At 41.8% G+C, this 25,346-nt stretch overlaps 1 protein-coding gene across 1 annotated transcript; it reads right to left on the reverse strand.

Annotated features, from left to right (window-relative positions):
* Positions 1 to 435: 435 nt before the first annotated feature.
* LOC115819625 (zinc finger protein 516-like) lies at positions 436 to 11,791 on the reverse strand. The gene is made up of 4 exons (XM_030783129.1): positions 10,192 to 11,791; positions 4,829 to 6,067; positions 2,931 to 3,035; positions 436 to 668 (listed from the first exon to the last, which is right to left on the reverse strand). The coding sequence occupies exons 1-4, from the start codon at positions 11,789 to 11,791 to the stop codon at positions 436 to 438; spliced, it is 3,177 nt and encodes a 1,058-aa protein (XP_030638989.1).
* Between the last annotated feature and the right edge of the window lie 13,555 nt (positions 11,792 to 25,346).

Below are 25,346 nucleotides of genomic sequence, written 5' to 3' on the forward strand. Positions count from 1 at the left end.
AAAAAAGTTTACAATATTGAGGGGAAAAGGTTAGATTAATATTATATCAAGAAGTCTGCATTTGGTCAACATACAAATGCCAAAAGTCCATCATCTTCAAGTTGTTCAAGCTTTCGACATCTTACGAAAAAGGCAGCCCACAGTGTTGCATGACACTGTAAATGTCTATTGGTAATTGTGGATGACACTGGCTGTTTTCTTTGTGGTTATGACAAGGAAGTGGTTTGGTTAATATTTTTTATAATAAAAAAAATATGAAAATGAAATGTGTTATATAATCACATGATGATAAAAAAACAAAACAATTCACAGTGTCGTCATCATCATCATCATCATCATCATCATCATCATCATCATCATCATCATCATCATAATCATCATGATCATCATCAGGTTCTTCATATGAGTTCACTCAGTTCTCTCAGGTGTCCAAATTCATTGGATGGTTTTCTCATTTTTCTGTTGTGTAGAACAGGGAGTTTGGGTGGTCTTGGGTGAGCTGCGCTCGGGGTTGTTGTCCTCAGGGCCAAGCTTGCTTGCGTTCGTCCTGTGGTCGGGATACAAGGCGTTGTCGAAGGGGAGGTGGTGCACGCTCTGGACGTGGGTCTTCAGGTTGCCTTTCTGAGAGGCTCTGTACGGGCAGTGCCTGCAAAGGAACGGCCTCTCCCCTGTATCACAAACACAGCACACACGTGTCAAACAACACCCACACACGCGAACCAGTCAGAGCACACACACACACACACACACACACACACACACACCAGTCTGAGGCAGTGAAAGAAAAAAGAAGCCTGAAAATACCAGACGTGATACTCCTGTTATTGCGATGACATAAATGACTAAACAAACAAACAAACAAACAAACAAAGAAAAAGAATAGAAGAGTAGGAGATGGAGATATGACAAAGAAACACTTAGTTCTTATCCATGATCTACACCTTGTGGGAAACCAAGCAACAAAAACCGAAAAAAAAAAAAAAAAGAGTGATGGGTACGCATGAAGTAACCCATAGAACAGCTTATGGGTTCCTACTGTGACATCTGTAAGAATAAGGCCAAGTCTAATACCTAGCCCTACATTCCTCGCTTTCTCTCAAGCAGCTCACCCAATTCACAACTGCCCCCCCCCCCACCCCCACACACGTCTTAATTAGAATGACCTACACTGTCTCAGCCACTTCAAATAAATCAGTAACACACACCTGAGCAAAACAAACGAGAACGCCATTTAATTAAACCTAATTATTTTTTTTGATAAATGGAAGAATATCAAACGGCAACCCCCCCCCATGATTCTCCTATGATACACCCACTTCACCTAAAGACTAACGTGCAAATATTTGTGTTATCATACATCATTACATTGCTGGGAAAAGAAAAAGGGGGGAAAAAAGACCTAATTAATCAGGGGAAACCTGAAACTCAGAGCAAGCTCAAATGCAGTGACTTAGGAGGGTGGCACAGAGAATCTGTAGTGGGAATTTAAGGTTCTCTTCATAGAGGAAAACTCATGCTCTCTCTTCCAAATCTGTTTATTAAGTTACTATAAAGGTAAACTGACTAACCACAGATCTGACAGAATCCCTTCCTTTGGGTCTCTGCATTCTCTAGATACGTGTGTAGTTCATTTCAATGGTGCTCTTTGGGCAATGTTGCATTACAACAGAATATATTAAGAAGGCATAAAATATATCAAAAGGCATAAAAGCTACGAGGTAAGACTTGCAATTTGTTTTGTAGATTTTTGTGAAGAATCCACAAAATTAAAAAGGACACGTGTTTTGCTTGCAAAGTGATAGCTGAGCGCACGCATGCGCGTGCACACACACAAACACACACACACACACACACACACACATATTGAGAAGCCCAGATGAATGATCAGAAACATACTTGTTTAGGTGCCTCAGTGGAGATGGTATGAGCATCAGTACCTCGGAGTCCATTAAACTCAAACCCAACTGTGGGGGAACAAGGAAGGGGGAGTTGGGAGGGGCAAAATGTCATACTCTCACTGCTCATGAGCAGTTCCAGTAGTGCAGCTTAACAAGAGCTGCACCAGAGGAGTAAATGCATAAATAAACAGAAGGGAGACACCAGCAAAGCCGACTGCAGCCTTTGATTTAATATGACATGTACATGCTAATGGATGCCCAAGGGTCTCTGGCCTTTCTCATTTGGATCGCTTAGCCAAAGAAAAGCATCACTGACAAAATTAATTACAGTTTGTGTGAACTAGTGTGTGTGTGTGTGTGTGTGTGGGTGCATGAGAGAGAGAGAGAGCAAGAGAGAGACAGAGAGAGAGAGAGAGAGAGAGAGAGAGAGAGAGCGAATGCACAGTGTTATGTAAATGATGTTGTGCCTTTCCATCTCTTGCCATTTGGCCTCTGTCTCTTAGGCTTGCTCACTGTCCAATGAATCATTCACACACTCTACACTCAACTTAGTCATTTCACTGTCCACGACTATCAGAGCAAATCTCCTTGATTTGAGGAGAGGAAAGCAGAGGAGAGGAGAGGAGAAGAAAAGGAAGAGTGATGTGACTAACTTACTATGCTGCATAATTCTTACTGCTATCAAAAACAGCAATTTACTTAACACCAGATCAGGATGGGGTTACATCACCAAAACAGAGTAAAGTGGCGCTTGCATAAGGTCATGAGTGTAAATGGAGACATATGTTAAAAGAGTGTGTTTGATAGTCATTGTGCCCTTGGCTATGCTTCATTACCATGGTCAATTACATCTCTCTAACTGATGCAAAATTAATAATGCACACAATGTTTTGCAGGTCAGTGTTATCAGCAAATGATGATTTATAAAAAGGGGAAAAAGAAAGCAAACATTTCATTTATAGTCGCATTCATACAAAGATACACATGCACACAGATGCACAGACACACACAAAAATTTACTAAGTTAGTTACCTGTGTGTGACCTCATGTGTGTGCGGAGGTGGCTAGGTTGGCTAAAACTCTTCCCACATTCCTGGCAGGTGTATTCTCCTTGCCAGGGCAGGGACTTCAGCATCGCTGCATATCATCATCACAACGACAGCATTCATACAAAATGAGAGATGGAGAGAGAGAGAGAGAGATGGAGAGAGAGAGAGAGAAACACCATCATTAGTATGTCTAATGTGTCATTATGGGCAGGGAGCTGTAGGGTCTGGCCTGCAGCTGTCACACAGCATCATCCCAGTTCTGACAACCAGACACACACACAGCCCTGCACCACCGCATATATTACAGCCAATTAAAACACAATGCCTCTGATGTGCCCTCTTTACATGGCAGGTGTTTGTGTGTGTGTGTGTGTGTGTGTGTGTGTGTGTGTGTGTGTGAGAGAGAGAGAGAGAGAGAGAGAGAGGAGACATGGGAAGAAAAATAAGCAAATAAGCATGCATCATAGTACATCACAGTGACCTCTCTGACACCAGAACAAAACAACCGCCTTTTTTTTTATCAGAATTCAACTTCAGCCACTCAGTGCTCCACCCTCCGCCCCCCAGCTCACTCCATAAACCCGACATACCATTCCATCCCACCTGCCTGGAAGGGCAGAATATTAACCATCCTGTCCTCTCTGTGTAATGTCCCTCAATGCCACAGGCTTCGGATGCAATATACCTACTCTGCACTGTACTTGGCTAGGCTAGAATAGAACAAGACATGCCCAGAGAATGAGCTGCTGTATTTGGCATTGTCACAGAGACTCACTCATTGAAGATGTAACAATGGTAAGATACAGACATTCATACAGTTAGACACACACACACACACACACGTCCTGGCTTGCTCAAAAAAAGGTCACTTTATAGCATGTGACTCAAAGAGCTGGGGAGAAGCCAGTGTCTTGCTCTCTCTGAGTGTCTGACGGTGATTTCACAATATCCTCTATGCTTTAAATATCAAATTAAAACTAATGTAGCACAACTGACAAGGTTAAATATAACACTTGACCTTGAGAGGGAAATAAATTTATACATTTAAAGGCTTTTCCTATGTGATACAGGTTAGAGATTTTATATCTCTCATTGACCTCACTATTCACATTCATATCTCCACTGTCCTCTTACAATACAGAACACAAATGGATGCCCTCTCCACAAACACACACTTCCTGTCTCTCTCTTTTAATGCATCTCTCTTTCATTATTTACTGCTTCTGTCAGAGTCAGTGGTGTGTGAGTGTGTGTCAGTCATGTCTTGTCTGATGGCCCCTGCAGCTAGAAAGCTGTTCTGAATTAGTGAGGTCTCCAAGACTCCTTCCTCTACCTCTTCAAAAGACTTCAAATATACTGCTAACCTTCTAATGTTTCTCTTATGACGGCTTGAATTCAATTCTTCCACCGTCTTTCAGTTAACCTCCAGATATTATTACTTCCTGCGTGTTACCATGCCACAATACAGCATCAGATGACCGATGAATTTTCAAGTATTATACCTCAAGCAAATTATACTAACACTACATGATGTGAGCATATTCTTCTCTGAATACCTATTTAAGCTGCTAATTTTAATTTAACTGCTCACAGAAAACTGTAATTCCTTGTTAAAACATTCATTGCCTAAAAGTAATCTAAGTCACTTCCTACATTATTAAATTAACACTTAATTTGTGAGAAAAGAAACAGCTCTTATTCACAAGAGCAAATCCATGAATATGTAATTTGCATTACTTCCTATGATTTTATGCACCTTTGCTTCTTAAGAACAAAGTGACACCTTATATGGTTACATATCTTACATAGATTGACTTATTGACCTGCAAAAGAAGACACTTTTCAAGCTTTAGTCATAGCAGTACAAGTCTGTCCTCTTACCTGTTTGATTCAGTAGAGGATTGGCTGCCCCCCAGCGCTGGTAAAGGGTTGCCAGATCAGGGGAGTTACAGTTCTTCAGGAAGCTCAGGATGTCCATAGGCGTGTCAGGCATACCTGCTGAGGGCTCCTTCTTCATCTCTGTGAGCAAAGAAGAGGGTGAGCCATGCACAGTGCCCCTGTGTGGCCAGGAGGTACCATAGCCACCATGCCCTGCAATGCGGCTATGAGCTGGCACCTCCTGCTGGCTGGCTGGCTTGGTCCTGGCAGGAGTGAATGCAGGGGAGGTACTTTTTGTGAAGCTGTATTCAGATAGGCCATGTTTGCTGGACAGCATGAAACCTAGACCCTCCTGAGGCAGCAGGTATCTCTCTCCCAGTTGGGATCCTGCCTTGGGGCTGTCTGTGGAGCGGTGTGGGCCTCTGGTGCTCTTCTCCAGGGCTCCAGAGGACATGGTTCTGGGGGAGATCTCCACTCTGGGCCTGGAGCGGGAAGGTTGTCGCTCCTCTTTGGCCTCTGTTCTTGGCCTAATGCTGGATTTAGCAGGCTTGGAGCTTTGGGACACAGTGGCTGAAGAAGTTCCAGGCTTGTTGTAAGTCCGGTCCCTCTTGGGGGTGCTGCCACCAGCCACAGGAGGCCGTGTGCGGGCAGAGGACACCTGGGAGGGGAGGGGTGGGCACTCTTTCCCATCCAGCACAGGTGGGGGCCCTGTGCGTCTCTGTGATGACAGTCCTTCCTTTGAACCTTTGAGAGTCTTTTTGGGGGCCCACTTCGGGGCTAAAGCACTACTGTTGATCCTGTGGGAGACTGTCTGGTGCATCCACAGCAGCTCAGGGTAGCGAGTTGAGTGGGAGCAATAGGAACATCTGTGGCTGAGCAGGCCATCTTGTACAGTAGAGGCAACTCGTAGACCATCGGCACGCACACACAGGTCCATAGGGGGTTCCTGAGCTGTCTCAGGCTCTGTCTGAGTTTTCTCAGGCAGCGTGTGAACAGTTAGGGCTGACGGAACTTGCTCCAACTTGGGGTAGGAGGCCTTGGTGTGGTTGGGTCCATGAAGTAGAGCCCTTTTCAGCTTTGGGAAACTACTCCTCCTCTCTGAGCAATGGTTGGGACTGGAGTGGACATTCCTAGCAGGGGAGGAAGCACTCGGGTCTGGGTGCATGTGACGAACATGTGTAAGGAATGCAGAGGACTCAGTAGCCACAAAGTCACACAGACTGCAGATATATGGCTTCTCATCTAAAAGAAACAGGAAAGACAGAAAGTTTGATAGTGATTCACTCATATTTAATATGTAGTTCTCATCTTCGTGTAATGATGAGTTATACTGACAGATGTGTCCCAGTGCTATGCATATCGCTAATACTACTGAGATCAATGTGCGATCTCAGCCACAGAGTGGCAGTCTTGTGCAGGGAAATGGCAAACACTAACATTTGGTCCTGCTATTTTTAACTACAGCCATTTAAAGCATAAATGCCATGACAGTCAGTGAAACTCAGATTGAGGTTCCTATTTTTAACTGTGTAAATCATTATCTTCTCTTTCATTAACATTAACATTAACATGAATCTCTTTAGAGGAAACCATTACAACATAACTATGTCCTATTTAGCCAACTGTTTATAACTGAGTGTTGTTTGAGGCTGTTTTCAAACAGTTTACAGTAAACCTGGGTGGTTTTCTGCTTTATACTTTCATTTCTCTAGCAGTTTCCCTACAGACCTTTCAATATATACGATTTGAATGTGTACAGCCACATGGGGGCGTCACAAATGTCCTATCATGACAAATGACTCACATGCAGCTGTGCACACAGGTGAAAAGACATCTACCATCCAGAACATCTCCTCACAAAAGATAACGTTCTCACAGATTAACAACCAGCAAGCAATTACATACAATCTCATACATAAATACACACGAACAGCTTCTGTTTCTGTAATACGACTTGTCTGTTTACATACTGAATGGCTTATAACACGCATCTTCTCCTAAGCCAACAGGAACAGATGAGAAGAAAACAACTCTCTTTTAGGTTTTCAAACAGACCAGACGCCAGCCATCTGTTTTTCATCTGGCAGCCTGGCTACAGGGTTTGCGGCAGCTAACGCTGTGGGTTGAGCTGGAGGCTGGTCAGTAAGGGAGGGGTGCTAGTGGAGCAGCATTTGTACAGGTTTCCTCAGCAGTGCTGCTATTATGGCTCTCAATGGAATGATAAATAAAAGCACTACATTTTTACAAACTTTTTTTACTGATAACAGTCATGTAGACAACACTAAGAGGATCTTCACCCTACCTACACCACAAAGTTCAGCCAGCTCCTTCATGACCTCCATCAGTGCCTCAAATATCTTCACATCAATCAACTACTTCATCTCATCATTATACAGCACCCTGTGACCAGTTACTTAATTTAACCCTTATGCTCAGCTCTATTGTCCTCAGTGACCAGTCCATCCTCTGGTCACTGAGATCTGGGAGTGTACTACACCTCCATCTGATCTGATGACCTCCGTCTCCCAGCACACCTGATCTCCACCAGCTAGCCCATTCGCTCCAGCTCAGCCAGGGCAGCCCGTCAGAAAACTGTAACAGGATCCTCATGTACGTTTTCTGCCCTTCACGTATCCATGGCTTAGAAGAAGCTGTCTATAAATAGAAGATCATTCTAAGCTGGAGAGCAGGGGAGGGACAGGACCAGTGTGGGTGTGAAAGGGGCGCTAACTAATCAGCTGGAGACAGACGGTGGATGGGTAGAAGGGGTGCTGAAGAAATGGCTCGTCTTTAGATCAAAACTAGATTATAATTTTAGAAGACTAAGCAGCAGTTGGTCTCATTAGTGCCATTCTAATTACACTGGCTGAAACTGTCAGAGGCTTCTTGAAGGAAATAGTCCCCTGAACCTGCCTAACCCCTGTCTCTGAGACATTGTAATATATTTGAAATAACTTCATGGAATTCAGTAGTATTTCAGACTAAGGCTAGGCAGGAGGCAGAGTGGTGTCATTCTCAATGTTATCATTACCTATTCTGTTCTCCCAAGTGAAGGCCTGGAGGTTAGTTGAGGACTGGACCGTCTAACTACTTGAGGATATGAGGAGACTGTTAACATGCACGGCAGCTCAAGGCAGCTCAAAACACTAGTTACCTTAGCTTAGGCCTGCAGACTTTAGTTTTACAATTAAATAGCACATTTAAGACTTTGCAAAGAAAGAATGATAAAAAACAAAGAATTTTTCAAGTTATATTCAGAGAATCTTTGCTACTCCTGCATGCTCAGCTGTTGGTCTTAGAGTGTGGGTCATCTAGCTTGTTCCTGTCTGTGAGAGGTGGTAACTCATGAGACAGATTGATTTTCACAGTAAAGAAATAGAGAGAAAAGAAAAGAAAACAACACATTCACACAGAGGGGTGGTTTCCTGAGACAGGAAGTGCTGAAATAGCAGTCAACTGGAGCCTGAAGAGAGAGAAAGACTGTTTCTATTTCTGATGTCTAAACCACCAGGGAAGAGCCCACCAGTTGACAGATCCTTAACTGTTTATGAAAACAGTGATCATGTCTGCTTCTAAAACCACTCACCAAAGCATACACATTTTTTTTTACTAAGTGTATGACTAATCCAAAAGGGAATTATATTTAAACATACTTCTGTCAGTTTCAAATCACTGAAGGACTTTTAGGTTAAATTATTCAGTGGTGACAGTTTCTTATTGTTTAATGCAGACAGGATGTCTGCTATTTCAAATTACACAATTCCTACCAAGGTTTAGCATACTAGTCTATTTGATCCATTTGATAAGCTCTAGTTTCAGCCAAACCGAGTTTAATTTGGTTGGTTTGTTTATTAAGAAAATTTGAAAAGTGTTTTTCATTGAAACCCTATTGAAACAGACTTTAAAGTGACTTGAGGTTGTTTTTCTGTTGTTTGCACATATTTCAAGCGCTTCCAAAATTCACCACAAGGTGTCTCTTAGCCACACTTCTCTCATGCGCTTGAGGTGAGTGGGTCCATTCACAATGGGTATTTCACCAACAGATGTTTGTTGGTCTTAGACTGTCAAAATCAGGGCTTTTTAAAGGGAGACCTATGACAGGCCCCATAACCCGTGTAGTTTGCCCAAGCAAAAGTTACAGACCACATGAATGAAAACAGTTATGATTAGAGAAAATGAAAAGAGTTCAGCTCTACATTTAGCTTAAGAATTTAGGACAAACAAAATCTATATTTTCAACCTCTATACTACAGCATACAGTTCTAACTATGCCAATTTCAATACAATATAGTGAGTGCTATTTTAGTATCAAAAAAGAAAAAAATGAAGGGCAGCAAGAAAGAAAGATAGAAAAAAGCAAAACAAAAAGAAAGAAAGAAAGAAAGAAAGAAAGAAATGCCCACAATGTAGAGGCAAGAACTGCCAGCTGTTTAGTTCATATCTATTTATGTCTTGTTAATCTTTTTTCCTTTCCTCATAATTTGGAATAGCCAATTCCTAGAACTACTGAAGTCCCTGCTGTGGTACAACACATGTCAAGGTCAAAGACTAGAGCATATGTGATCCAGAAGATGCGAAGCCAACTACTGCTTGTTTTTACCTCCCCAGCTCACAAAGATGTCCACAGAGATCCAGTATGTATCCAGCCCCATGTTGTTTCCCCTAAGCAACTATACAGGCATCGCACTAACACATCAGGCTGCAACACCTGACCCAGTTGTGGTACCATCATGCTGGTCTTGAAAGCATAGTTTAATCCTCCAGCAATCTGACAAGCACGTGCTTCAACCTAAGCCATGATTCACTTGCCTTGACAGATAACTGTGCATGCCCATAAATGTATGAAAACAAACAAGGCAAATCATTTTCATAAGCCATCGATATACTTCCACCACCAAACCACTCAGCTAGATCTGCTTTGTCCTTGAAATCCCTCTGAGTGTTCATCAAAATTTCATGAAGTCAAGCCTCAATATTTTCAGGTGGTACATAACTGAAAAAGAATATCTGGATATGAGCTGAGGAGCTCATGTATCTCACAGAATAAAAGAAGGTACAATGACAAACAGTGAACAATACCATATAAAATATTTTATCTTATGATGCTTTCGTATAATATCATCAATATGATGTGCGAAAATAGATAATGGAAAAAAAAAAGAGGCAAACAGACAAAACCTCCTGACAAACAAATAATGGATGTTCAGTATACAGAAAATACACACATTTCCCACTAACTAGGCAGGCAGCACCAGATGCTATTTGCCCCTAATAAAGCTAACACTGTACTCAAGTCACAGAAAAACTATGGAAGACAGTACTGGGGAGCTGAATACAAAATGGCTTTTGGGGCCCTCTTTACTCACCTGTGGCTGTACGCCGTCCCATCTGAGCTGTGCTGTTCCCAGAAGATTCTGTTGCTGCTGTGCTGATACCACCTGTCGGAGAGTTGGATCTGCTTGGAGACCCGGAGTCTCCCCCAGAACCTCGTCCATCCCTGCGGTGAATGCGCAGGTGCACAGTCAGCTGGTTCCGATTGCGGAACACCTTCCCACACTCAAAGCACTCAGTGGCCTTGCTCTGGGAGGACCTGCGGCGTTCCTGTCTGGATGAAGGTCGGTACTCTGAGTCACTCAAACTGTCTGGTGAGTGATCACCAGGCGAGGTGTGATGACTTCCCCCTCCTGAGCTACCACGGCGACTCGGACGTTTCTCCTGCCCCTTGAGCACATAGTGATTGCTATTGTGGTTGAAGGTAATGCCGTCAGCAGATAACCCTTCATCCCAGTTCATGGATTTCAAACCACTCTCCATAGCTTCTATTATGCGACCCTTAGTAAGCAGCTGCCAAGCCTGGTAACTGCATACTGGGTCCAGTTCTGGGATCCTCTGGCCGAGACGACTTGTGTGTTCCTTCCCTGAAGCACTCCCTGCAGGCTGGAGACTAAGACATTCCATGAGGCGTCTCTTAGCAGCAGGGGATTTGTCATCATCCTCTTGGGTGTGGCTTGGGGAATTTTGGAGATCTTTACTCTGACTGTAATTGTGTACCTTACTATGGGCTTTCAGACTCTCCCTACTGTGGAACAGATTTCCACACTTTGAACAAAGCTCGTAGAGACATGTTGCACCAATGACGGTAGTGATCTCAGGGTCCTGGGCCACATCATTGATGGTGGCTGGGGGCTCAGATTCACTTCTGGGCCTCCCCCTTCCAGAGGCCTTGAGGGTGCTGTGGGTCTTCATGTGACTCTTGAGGAACCAGGCCTCCCTGAAGGACCTCCCGCAAATGCGACAGCAGTGCTCAAACGCAACCGCATGTTTCTTCATATGAGCCTTAAGGGAGCAAGCTTGGGAGAATGCCTGGCCACAAGTCTCACAGGTAAAATCCTCTTCTCCTTCTACGCATGTGTCTTGAGTGAGCAATGCCTCCTCTTCTGTGTCAGCAGTGATGTGAACCTTCTCAATGTGGCTGAAGAGCTGGTCTTCTCGTTGGGCCTCGTAACCACATAGCCGGCAACGGTACGGCCTGTCATCCATGTTTTGCTTGTCTCGCTTCAAACTTCTCCCCAGGACTTTGCTTCGTCCCTTCTCTGCTCCATTCAACACACCATTACACGCTGAACTGCTCTTGGTAGGACTACACCCACCTTCTAGGCCCTCAGACACACCTACTTCCCCTGACCCATCTTCAACTTGTCCCTCACCTTCTTGACCAGAGATAATGAGAGTATCCAGTTTGTGGCTGCGGATGTGTACCTTTAGGTTGCCCTTTTGAGAGGCACGGTGGGGGCAGTAGGGACACTTGTAGGGACGGGCGCCCGTGTGACGCCTCATGTGCTGGGATAGAGAGCTCTGGAAAGGGAAGCTACGGCCACACACACTGCAGTCATAAGACGTGGCCTTGTCCTCTTCCTCTGTGCCAGGCAAGGGCTCAATTACCTCTACACTCTCGCTGGTGTTCATGGCAGAGCATCCAGTGCTATCTGCTCCTGCTCATCAAGCATTAGCTATACCAGTGCATTCAGTGCTATCTATAGCTGTTCATTAAACGCAAGCATACAGCAGAGTTTCAGTAAAACCTGCACCTCTTCCTGGTGTACTGATTCAACAGACTTTTTCTTCCTTTTGGGTTTTTAGCAAATATTGTCACCCTGACCGAAATGTATAATTGGTCTAGTTTTGCTGTGACTTTTTCATAGTATTTCACTCACACAAACTGCTCAGATGCTTCTTCAGAAATGATGTCTTTGTTGACATCTGCAGTCTGTTTGATCCCTTCTTCCACAGTCCGTCTTTGAGCTTATTGTGAAGAGAGTCTTCAACATCCAGGGAACATCAGTGCATTCCTCTCTGATATGCTAAATAAAAAAGAGAAAGAGAGAGAGAAAGAGATCATGTTAGCTGCAGATTGGGGCTTTGTATGGTCAGTGTTCCTGAGTATCTGTGTTTGAGAAGGAAGAATACACAAGGCAGCCTCCAAAAGGTTTCACAGACTGAAAAGTGGTTTAAAGGAGCATAGCTGGGAAAGTGCTGATTACACTCATGAAGTAGACTCTCTGACTCAGGTAGCCTTGTTAAATGAGCTGTGCATGACTTGGCCATTTTAGGACGCTAAAATGGCTGAATCTACACATCTGTAATCATTCAATCACACCCACAACGCTCCAGTCAGCAGGATCAGAGCACACCTCTGTGCTCCACCTCACCATGTGGCTGCTTCAAACTCCACTATCAGAACGCTGGGATCTTAAACATGCAACAGGAAGCACTCTGTTCTGGGCTGCCATCTCAACTTCCTGTAGATTGCACAGAGTGGAGCGAGAAAACGATGACAGATTTTGAATCTGGTCCTCTTTTGGAGGTTTTTCTTTTCATTTCTCATATCTCAAGTCTACATCTCATCACTGTGGTTACAAAGATGTGAATAAGAGCACAACCCATACGATGCTAAGACAAAACAAAGATCAAAATTTGTGAAAAAATGAAGCAGAGGAACTTTTCACAGCAGCTGCAGGGGACAGGTAGTGGAAACTAAGAATAAAAATGTGATAAAATGAAATTGTCAAAGAAAGTGAATTAGAAAAGGGTGGGGACAGAGCAAATGGAGAAACCGAAACCTGCAGAGGTTTCAGCTTGACTGATTTCCACTGAGAAAGCCGACAGTTAAAATTATGACAATTACAGAAAGATGTGAAGTCTTAAAATGACCCCGAGGCTCATTAAGAATAAAGCAAAACAAAAAAAGTCCATGAATATATTAGAAAACTACAATGGAAAAACATGATCGCATCCCTCCCCCAATTTTTCCCCTTTTCTCAGGAATAGCACAGGTGGTCTCCACACCCCAGTGTTAAAAAAATAAAGTGAGAAATGTCTAGATGTCTCTGACAGGTTTACTTAGATATTAATGGATATGCTCTCCTCATTTACATAAAAATGACATGGATACAGCAATATTTCACAAGGCAGCGCATCTTAAAGGTGTTTTGCAAATGAATCTGCTGTCCATACACTATAAGTGTTAATGGAATTTTGACGCTCATCTATATGGAAATGGCATACACAGCACAATATGTTATCCACAGGTCTAAAGCACTGGAATGCAAAATTATAACTCAGATGAATTCAGAAGAATTTCCACAGTCTGGTACAACTGTCTAGGAGATGTGAGCACATCAAAACCTTTTAGTGTTTAGGTATTCCTACATTTGATTGATTCTTTGATTGATTGTATGATTCATAGTATCTGCCTGAAATTATTTAAGCAATTCATGTAGCTACTAAAAACTGAAGTTTAAGCTCAAAACAGGCGAATGATATTCTTTTATATGAAGGAAAAAGCTTTTAAAAAGGAATTTGTTTATTGATACCACTAATAGCTGTTTAATGTTTGATCCAACAGATTAACACATTACATTACTTTGTAAAATTCCTCTTATGGAACAATACATCTATCTCCCATGCCGTCTGTTTTGTAAGGCAACAAGTATGAATTCACACAAATGCAAATCCATGAGATATCCAGCTCAGTATGGGGATGGAAAGAATTTTGAAAGAAAAGGATACAGATGGTTGCAGACATATGTCTGACCCTAAATACAACTTTTAAGATGATGCCAACAAACAATTCTTATACTACTGCAGCTCTCACCTACCACAAAAATAGCCACCGGTGAGACGTCTGGATAAATTCCAGGTTAATGCTGGCACCACAAAAGTCATGACTAACATGTAAGGAAATAAATAAATGCAAGGAAATAAATAAATGAAAGAAACACTAAAACATAGTCGACTAAAAAAACAAGTTCCAAGCCCAGACAAATGAGGCATAAAGCAGTTAATAATCCTCTGGTTCTAGAATAACAAAAGAAAAGAGAATAGTCCTGCTATTCACACAGCATCAGGTCTAATTAGGTTTCTGATTGAGAGCCTAAAGCTACTTATTACGTCTAATCATTCATACAAGAGCCTCTCCAAGTACACCAAATTAATCAAAGTTCAGAGAGAAAAAAAGAGAAAAATCATACTTCACATTAAGATTTGAGTTTGTAGCAAGTTTAGCTGTATGAACAAGAAATTCATTCTAAATGTTTCTCTCTTTGTCCCTCTAACTCTTAACTGAATATTTGTGTTGTCTGTTTACATATTTAGATGGAAAATGCTAATGACAGAGCTTATTTACAAATCTTGGGCTGATTAGACTTGCTTAGCATTAAGCTTGTCATCTACCAGACGGTCACATGTTCAAATTAAACTATAATGAGATTAGGCCCAGTAGGAGCGGTAGTCTCCACAAAGTACACAAAAAAGCAGAGGGAGGACAAACAAAAACATTAAAAAAAATATGCGAAGAGACTCCAATTTCTCTAGAGTAGCTGTCGTTGTGGTGGAGTGGAATCAATTTAGAAGTACATAAATGATCTATTTACTCCACTTAAAGGTGACTATTTCATCTAAGCTAAGCAAACACTATGCAACTGTAGACAATAGACAATGACAGCTGTGTAACACACACATGCAGAGGCACTGACGACACAGTTTTTAATGGGAACGGTGCTGCTGACAGAAGGCTGTGTATCAAGGCTGTAACAGCTGAGAAACAATAAAACTAGAATATCTGCTCTTATTTTCCCATCAATCGTGAGCTCTTTAAAAAAAAAAAGACCTCTCCATTCTCTCTCTCTCTCTCTCTCTCTCTCTCTCTTTGAGACATTTTAAACATCTGGAGATATTCATACAGCATTTACTTTTCTTTGCTGTAGAGAGTCTGAGGTAGAGACAGAGAGGGAGAGAGAGAGAGAGAGAGAGAGAGAGAGAGAGAGTGAGAGAAAAAGAGAGAGAGAGAGAGAAGCAATGCTTCTACTATTGCTGTGATGTACGACACTGTCAGCTGGGATGAGGTTGTGCATCACCCTTGGAGCCCCAGCGGGAAATGCAGCAGCACCACTCTCCTGAGAAACCAACTCCACCTTCCGAAAAAGAAAAAAAAAAAAAAAAACACCACCACAGCCCGATTCCACATCAGCACAGCTCCCTCACAGATCACTCTAAGCACCTTTTCAGAATAGGATGCTGTTTTCTTGGATGCAGTAGACACAAACAGCCGTTTCAGCAGCTGCATGAATACAGAGGCCTTTTAAGGCAACGCATGCACACACAGAGGGGTTCACATGGTGCTACACAGAGACGGCTCTTAATTCACCACACACACTGTGTTAAAAAACTTGTGGCACAGAGAGAGTGTTCAACATCATTCAAACAGAGATCTTTAATCATTAAGCATGCCCATGTGTGCACGCACACACAAAATACAGCATAAAGAGTCATGAATGCTACATAAACACAAATACTCTCTCTCTCTCTCTCTCTCTCTCTCTCTCTCTCTGTCTCACACACACACATACACACACACACACACACACACACACACACACAGCTCAAACAGACAGTTACACAGAAGAGTTAGACTGTAGCGCATACATGGAACATTAAGTGGAGCTTATGACGAGTGGTTCAAAAACAGTGGAGTGTCAGTCAGTCACTAGGAAGAGAGGAAAAGAGAGAGATGGAGAGAGAGAGAGAGAGAGAGAGGGAGAGGGAGAGGGAGAGGGAGAGGGAGAGAGACCCTGCAGGCCAGTACATTCTCAGACCAATCAATAATCCATTATGAACAAACTGTGTTTCAACTCCCCCTGTTTGCAGACCACAGACAAAGAGCCTCACTGTACATGCCCGTACGTTAAAGACAAAAAGAGGATAAATGAAATTAAGCAGACGCGGAACAAATGATCATCACACCATGAATAAACACTGCAAGTGAAGCTGAGTAACAACATGAAAAAAGGTAGGTCTCTATTAAATAGTAGAGTTCTTTCTCTTTGAGTCCAATGCACAACTGGATACAAAGAGGTTAAGAACCCCTTTTGTGAGCAAAATTCAGCAGGTGACCTACATTATATAATACATGATAAGGATGACAAAAATATTTAGAGTGTATCACAAAGTCCATTAACTTAACACTCTGACCAGAACTCCAAGGGTGTATACACAGCACATGCTCAACATCTGTTTAAAAGACAAATATAAACTGTGCTCTACCAAAAATGATATCAAACATTAGCATAGCTGACACAGCATGTGATGAACATCTTTTTTCCAGCATGGTTAACTCAAACTGTGTCTCCCAATTTAGTTTATTTCTTTACTGCTCTTGGGAAACACAGAAACCAATGAAAAATAAAATGGTAGCAACCAATTACTTGAACCAGTTGACCTAAAAGTCTGATTTACTGAGAAAAGAGAAGCAAAGAAACAATGCTTCAGAGAATTAGAACCGGGCTAGTATTTTGTTCATCAAAAGCCCTTAGCCTTAATGCTTACTAGTCCACTCTGGAGGTCAAGGGCACGGGAATGAAGAAACCAATGCTGCAATTATTATCATTTTTTTTTATATACAGTTAGGAGAACCGTTGAATGTGCAGGTCTGTGGGCATGAGTTGTTCAAGCACTTTCTCTGATTAGAGTGGTTTAAGTCTGAGCCTCAGCAAGGTCAGGCCAGGTCACTGTCACTACCAAATACAACAGCACTAGGCCTCTGACTAAGGGTTATCCCCCCCCCCCCCCCCCCACCACTGCCTCACTTCATCAGACCTTTACCATAAATGTGTTATGACAGAGGACACAAAGGGGGATACCACTCTCCACCTCTGGGCTCATGTAGTGCGGCAGAAGGGGGAAGAAATCTATTTACATGCGAACCATTTGCAGTTAGTGTTAAAAATGAGAGCAACACGTGTCTCTGTAACACAGGTCAAAGAAACGTGGTTAGTTACTCTACAGCGGTCTGTCAACACCGTCTGTATCTGCCTTGGGTACATCTGTGAGTGCCCAGCTCTTCTGCAGAACTGATTTTGTTTGTCAGCCTGTTGTTACTTGATTGACAAACCAGCACAAAAAGTAGGAGCTAGACAAGAGAGACACCTTATATGGGCTTTGAATAAAGCAAAACCTCATGCAGCTGTTAGTTTAGGTCACAAGCTTCTGGCTTTTGGATACGCTCATCAAGTCGTTTATCCTCTGAGTAAAAACAGGACCGCGTACATCCCACGGGCCCTCCCCTCATCTTTTGGGGTCAGCCCTGGAGTCCTCAAGCAACCAAGCAACACCCCCAACAAAAAAAAAAAAAACCCTCTTCCAGAATTTTTTCTCACACAGCTTGTCAACCTCTAGAAGCTGCCTCGTCTCTGTTGTAGTATTAGCATAAATCTGTGTGAAGGCTCCAGAGAAACACATTCCACACACAGGGTTAGCCCGCTAGCCGAATCCTAAGAGGCCAAAATATCAACAGGCACACAAGAAGAGCTCTTCGGACAGTTCATAGAGTCAGTTTGCAAACACAAATGAAGAATTGGCAAATTGACCTCTGACACTGCATTCTGTTACTCTGAGGTCCGTGTCTTTTGGTGATGGGTTGTTTTCTTCAGTTCTCAATGCTTTGTGACAGCGTATAGTCATGTCTGCTGAGAAAAAATTGTACTGTGCTTAGAGATGACAGGACACATGACCTTATTACTCCTGTGCTCCACTGTACAAAGTAACAACACCAATTTCCTCTCCCTGTGCTTTGAAACAGCTATGACAGGAAAACGTCAAAATACATACTAGTCTCCTGTATCTTATTAACAGCAGACTGTTTGAAATGGTAACCCCTTAAGACAAAAATGCTGCATTCATCAAAAATTTCCCTGGCTAAACAATCAACTGGATGAAATGAATATTCTACCGTCCATCCTGGGAGTTTAAGTAATTTAGGGGCTTTATCCTGTGCTAAAGTTGTGCACAACTACTGAAAATACCAATGACTGGAGGGAGCATGTGTTGGTTATGATACAGATTTTGACATACTGAAATGTGCTTCTGAGTGGGTTTAACAGAGAACCTGTTTCCCACATTTTCCCTGACTCAGAAGCTAGGAGAACTACATCAAGACCAGTTCCTCTGGAGAGCAATTAGGAGTTTGAATTCCCTGGATATTACCTCCAAAGAGTCAGCCCACTGGGGGGACTCTTGTGGCAAGCAACACCACAATACAACACGGTACAATACAGCAGAAAGAGACAAAAAATTACCTTCCGTTTCAGAGAGCAAGAGAGAGAGAAAATTAAGCTAAAAAGACAGCAACACCACGCCTATGTAAACCTCCGCTTTGTCAATTTACTCTGTGTTTTCAGTGCAAGAAAGTAAAATATTAATAGACTCTGGGCATTGAGAAACATAAAGATATAAAAGGCGATATAATTTTATAACATGGAGAGAAAAGAGGTAGAGAAGTGGTAGAGCTGAAGCTAAAAATACCATGAAGACAGACTGAGGAAGATACACAGACATAGAGCAGACTACAGAGAGCCATGGAGACCAAAGCAGAAGGAAAAGCAAAGTTCACTTCAAACAATTCACAGAGCAAAGAAGAGAACAGATCTGAGAGGCAGAACACAAATAAAATCACCTACTGACGAAATTCAATTTCACTCCAGAAAACTGTGCTCCTCTACCACTTAGTGATAACAATCGATGAGAGAGAAATAACTCCAAGCTCTAAAAGTAAATAAATTAAACAATATAGTTCAAAATAAAATAACATAATAACAATATCTTGTCCCATCTTGTGTGAAAACGTGGGGATCAAATGTACTTTTTGATGATACAACGATTTATCAAACTACATCATTGTTGTTGTATGTCTACCTTGCAGATCTATATGTACCCATACATCTTTGTGTGTATATACATGTATATGTGTGTGTGTGTGTGTGTATGCATGTATGTATGTACGTTTATTTATGCCTGCACAAACATGTTTACTTATTTCTGCATAGATGTCACTTTATGTGCCCTGTTCCACTTCGGTTTTTAACACTCATTTTTCATTGTCAAGACAACCAAGCATAAAATCACCGTTTTCCGGGTTCTAGGGACACTGGAAAAGTTGAATGCTGAAGTCATAACAGAAAGATATATATTGCTAATGAACTGTGGTGGTGATTTCTTCTGTGGTGCAGTTGTAGCTATTCTGCTTGGTAAGAGAGAACTGGGGGCAAACCCTAGGTGAGCAAACAGGAGAACAGCCCAGAGTGAGCAAACAGGAGAACTACCAACTGTTTTCAGTAGAAATAACATCTGTGACACATGCAAATCAGTTGGCATATGATTTTCATATGGAACTAGTCCAATATCGTGTCACGATGGACCAATATGAAGATCTACAGAAGGATTTCCCAGGTATTGCCCTGGGAGCACACATTACAGCAACTGCACCAACACAGCTCATTCAACTAATGTACTAATATACTGATATACGTACTTAATAATCACATATCACTTAAATAAGATGAGTTAGTTCTAGTTTACCACAAAAAAAATTGTCAATATCCAAGAAAGTATTTGGGGAACAGTGAAACAGTTGAAATATTTCTCAAGTCTGGGACATATAAGGACAATATAAAGTGAAGGGGAGATATTTATTAAGCTGGTGATGCAGAGCAGTGTAGTAAATTGCTTGTGCTAAATGCATCTATCCACACCAAATCTTCCACTTTGTCACATCAGAACAAAGCAAAGGATTACTCTGCAATTCTTATATCATCACCTCACTTCTCACAATACAGATCTAAGCTCTTTCATACACATTTTACATAGTTCTGTTAAAACACCATAATCAGGGTGAAACTACTTTGAAGTATGTATGAAGAGTCAATCTAAACATGATTTTCGTCTAAGTTATGTGATTCACAACTTCATAAAGTATCACTGACAGCTCTTGACTACCATATACAGCACACACAGAAGTCAGCAAAAAAAAAAACAAAAAAAAAACCCAACAACAGAACTACAGCGTCAAACCTAGAGTCACACAAAACAACAAAAACAGCCTCAGCATTGAGAATAAGAGGAGACACACAGAGCCTTGCACAGACCAATTTGGTTCTACAGCAAACAAATTCCAAGTAGCTCTGCAATGTAGACAGGGCAGAAGTCCACAAGACAGTGAGGGTAGCCCTTTCACAACTTACCACAATGTTCCAATACATGACATTCCACGCAATGACTGTCTTGACCTGTCTGGGCACATGACCATCAGGCTCCTCTGATAACAGTGATGTGTGTATTTTTGCCCGATTTTGTCTTAGCTGGAGTGAATTAGTGCATTAATCACACAGAACATTAACTAGATGATTTTTTTGGGGGAGTTGCACAGATATAATCTGATGGGATTAGTTTGCCCTTTAAACTGTGTACTGTGGGTAGGGATTTAAAAATGGCCGACCAGTTTCCTCCCATCCTGTGTCTCGTTCTCTCTTTCTCTCTCAATAGACAGCTGTTACTCTACATGGAACAATAACCATTTAAAACATATGAAGTGCTTATTTAGCGGTCATTTTTTCTAAAATCTAGAGCCAAACATTTAAAAACTACTCAGATACATCCAAAAAAATAAAATCACAACACTGACGCAGGTGCTAGATTAAGTTTTGTGTGGCCGGACTGCTCATGGCTACGACACGGTTGCTTACTTAATGCAGGATAAACAGTAGAGCCTCTAATGACCAATTTTACACAGACAAACTGTAATTCTGGTCTACCAAGGCTTTCTACCTCACACAAGACATCTGGACACAATGTGGGAACAGGACTGCAAGACAAGTGGGGGAGGGGGGGGGGGTGTCTCTGATCTTTAAAAATAAGGAGAGCCAAATAGAGGTAAAGGGGGGCAGGGATTGAAGGTTAAGGGTTTTTGTGCAGAATCTGCCTGACTTTTGTTCTCTCTCTCTCCCTCTCTCTCTGCGGTGCTCTGAAGCTCATTGCCTAAGGCAAGTGGTAGCCAGGAAACAGTTGAGCAGCAAAACATAGTCTAGCTTTTGTATCTAAAAGAAGGTTCAGATAGCAAAAAAATGAGGAAATATTATTGACACAACACAAAATGTCTGAGAGATCAGCACTATGCTGGCGGGTAGGTTCAGATAGGGGGGGTTAATTATATTTTCTGAGCCATCATGACACACCATGCCACACCATGTGTCCAACTCCGCATAGGATCTCATGAGAAACCAATTAGCCAGCCACTAAAGCTGAACTGTCAACTGATTTCCTCCCTATTCCTATTCCATCCTGTTCACCCACTATCTGAACATGCTTCAGATCTTCAGTATATACTCTTATCTGCTTTGATATCTATGTCTAAACATGAAAAAAAAAATTGCAAGCAAAACAAAAATTTAGGTAAAGAATTCAATAACTTGATTTATCTACTCAGCAAATTATCCTCTGCTTCCTACAACAAGGGGCCATGGACCACTCCCTATATCCCTTCAATAAACAAAAACACACACACACACACTCGCATGCACACGCTCGCACGCACACACAGGGTATGACAAGGTTACAGTGAAATAGCAGTCTAACGATCAGCTCCTCTCTGTGGTAAATGATTAGCTGTAGCCTGGAGTCATTTCCCGCTTGTCTCCCTAAGTTATTTGGACATCTGGCATCAAAGAGTACATGAACTACATCCACTGAGTGCACATTCTGAAAAGACTTCCTTCCCTTTCAAACAGACATGTAGCATTTCGGAATACAAGCAGCAAATGCAACGCCCTAAGATGATGAAACAAATTTGGTCTGATTAAAACACTATCTTGTTATTTCGTAGGAAGATGTATGTTTATACCCCTAATCATCCAAAACCATATCTAGGGTGAACATGTGTGTATATACTTTATACTAGATCTTCTCTAAATCTAAAATTCACCAACTAAATGCAAGGCACCCACCATCTCCTGTTTGAGCGTGTGCTGTGTGGAAGACACAAGCTGCCTATGAGAGTTTGATTATCCACAAAGACACTGTTAACCTAATAACGGCAGTATCTGCTCTGTGTCGGGAATGCCCTGACCCTTCTCCGCGGCTTTAAACAGGAAGTCTATGTGGCGGCCAGCCAAAAAAGGACAACTGAAACCCAAAGCAAAACTATAATTACTGCAACAACAATATCATCAAAACATATTTTGTATTCATATTCTAGGTAGTCTTTATATAATACTGGTGAATTAATGTAATTTAATGTAGAAATGTCTTGCCAACTGAACAGCAACACAGACACAGAGATGCATCTGATAAATTCTGATATTTTCCAGATTATATCACCCGGCAACAACAGCAGTGGCCAAACAAACAGCAAAGCTAAGGTTAGCAGTGCCAGAGCATCTGGCAATAGAAGAAGGGGAGGGGTTGTTGAGGGGTGGGGGGGTGGGGGGGTGCTACGCTATCCTCAAACAATCTCCCGACCCCCACTGCACTGTCCTAGACCTCTGTGGTGCTCTGTGTGTGTGTGTGTGTGTGTGTGTGTGTGAGTGGATTAAGTTTGGGTGGGTCATGTGGAACCCGTCTTCTCTCTCTCCTCCTCTCTCTCCAGTCAGGTCTGTGTGAGAGAAGAGTAGCTCAGTAGGGGCTTCCAGAGTGACACAGTAAGACACATCAAATATGAATGAGGCCACAAGGACAGCCATGACAGAGAGGAGTCCCGCATCAGACATCGTTAAAGAGCCAGGCCTTATTACCACGGCTTAATAACATGATGAGAGATGTCTGTATGTGACAACACACAGTATCTCATATGAGAGATATATTACCTATAGCTCCCATATTAGATCTCTGGCAGATTAACACTCTGTCAGTTTTTCAGTGGTAGCTGGAAGGACAAGAGGCCGTGAGGTGTCTTTGTAAGCTGTTGTAGAATCAACAAAATCTAACATGTCAGTCCTTGATGTGATATGATGGTACATGATTTACTGAAGCACTACATGGAATTTATATAAAAATCATTCTAGTATTTTTTTTTTCTTGACTAAAAAGAATTTAATTCTTCTAGATTTTCCACTGAATTTTTGTATTGCGTGAAATGTATTTTTCAGAAAGCATGATGTATATGAGAGAAATATGTAGATAGATAGCAGCAGAGCGAGAGAGAATGAGAGAGAGAGAGAGAGGAAGAGAGAGAGAGAGAGAGAGAGAGAGAAAATCAATACATATACGTTAGTGACACGTAGATAAGACAAAGAGCCTGACCCAGCACACAAGCACTTTTCATTTATCAGTTGGAATACAGCAAACACTGATGACACAGGCCTATCAAAGAAATTTGTTCCTCCAGGCAATATGTTACAGCAACGTAAACTTACAGCAAATTCTCTGCATTATAGAGTATCAATGAAGCCCTATGATTCATGCTTTTTTCCTTCACTTAATTCTATACCCAGACCATCTCAACAGCATCCATTCAAATCTGCTCTACTTCCCCCTTTCTCCAAACCTCAAAACTATGAAAGACCCGTTCTGGCTTAAAATCCTTACAAGGAGCAAATCATTTGCACTGGGGTACAATTAGGCCGTAAATCTCACTTTATAGCCTATTCTTACAAAATTAGCTTCGCGTGAGATTTTACGATCACTTGGAGAGCGTTGATTTGAACCGATAAGAGGGATTAAATATCCACCTGTTACATCGGCCAAAGTCTACCATGCAAAGTCTGTGAATGAGACTAAAAGGGAAAAAAAAGCTACTTCAACTATACACCAGATAAGAGAAAAAACGGTCTGGAAAGGACACAACCTGGTGTCTTTCCCTATTAGCTTCCTATGGAGGGCTCATCTATAATTTAAACAGAGAGCACATCGTCTTTCTGAGATGCCAGTGAGAGGCTGCCCTTCATATAGAGAACCATACTGTGCTGAGGATATAAATACTCCAGCCCCACCCCCCCAACCCCACCCCCCACCCCACTCCCAAAAAAGTAAAACAAGTTCCTGTTTTGATGCTCCTATAACCGATTTCAAATCATTGTCTTTCATCAAATAAACAGACGAAACATGCTAAAGCTCTGCAGCGTTTAATGTTCCACTGTTTTAAAATAAAGCCACCGTGTCAGACTGGAGCTGGGTTCCTACAGTAAACCACACGTGCATGACAGTTGGATTGCTTGATGAACATATTATGAGGATGTTTTATCTCAACCTGTGAAAAAGAAAACATACTCGAATGCTCACTGAGTTGACGTCCGTGCGTTCTATCTCTCAACTATCTCAATCTCAGTCATTTCATATTACCTTAAAAAAAAAAAAAAAAACAAGTTTATTGTTAGAAAAATAAACACTAATGGACAAACGGTGGCAATATATAATCATATGCCAGTGTTAATGGCAAGGCCTTGAAACTCAAAGAAGCATGCAAAAAAGCCTTATAAATATTTAATGGACTTAATGTATGGCATTATCTAAAACCCTTTTTATTATACCCTCAATAATCAGTATGTAGGGAATGCAAAGGAATGTAGAATTATTAAAACACAACACCACAGTATTCAGTGATAAAAAACACTGGGTGACTGGTAGGGAGCAGTAAGACGCTGTCAAGGAATGTGAGCACTCATTCATAGGGTAAAAAATGCATTTCAGGCTATGACAAAAGGCAGCCTTGTCTTCATTGTATGAGAGAAACCAGTGGAATACTTCCACACATGGACTGGAAAAAAAAAAAAAAGTGAAATTGCTTATTTACTCCTACAGGCATGGCCAGGAGGATGGAGAGTGAATGGGTAAAAACTCCAAGCCCAGTTGTTGTTTCATATGCAGTGCCAGAGGAGATGAAAACAACATACACAGGATGATTCCAGTAAATGAATGGAGGTTATTGACAAAGAGTCTCAGCCCCTCAATATTCATCACTACCTATTCCAGACACTGAAACACTAAAACAGCAAAGGGTATTCACATAAAATGCTTTATACTGTTTGACTGTAATTCATTCAAACTAATTATTCCAAGAGATTCTTTTTGCCTTATCAGTACTAAACACTGCTATCTACCCTATTTGCCAAAGACCATTACTGGTTGTGGTTTCCTTTAAATGAAAAGGCTGGGTATTTAATCAAGATACACAAGGCAAAAGTCATGCACAATGTATGAG

This window comes from Chanos chanos, chromosome 8 (genome assembly GCF_902362185.1).
Source record: "Chanos chanos chromosome 8, fChaCha1.1, whole genome shotgun sequence".
In the NCBI taxonomy this organism is placed as follows: Eukaryota; Metazoa; Chordata; class Actinopteri; order Gonorynchiformes; family Chanidae; genus Chanos; species Chanos chanos.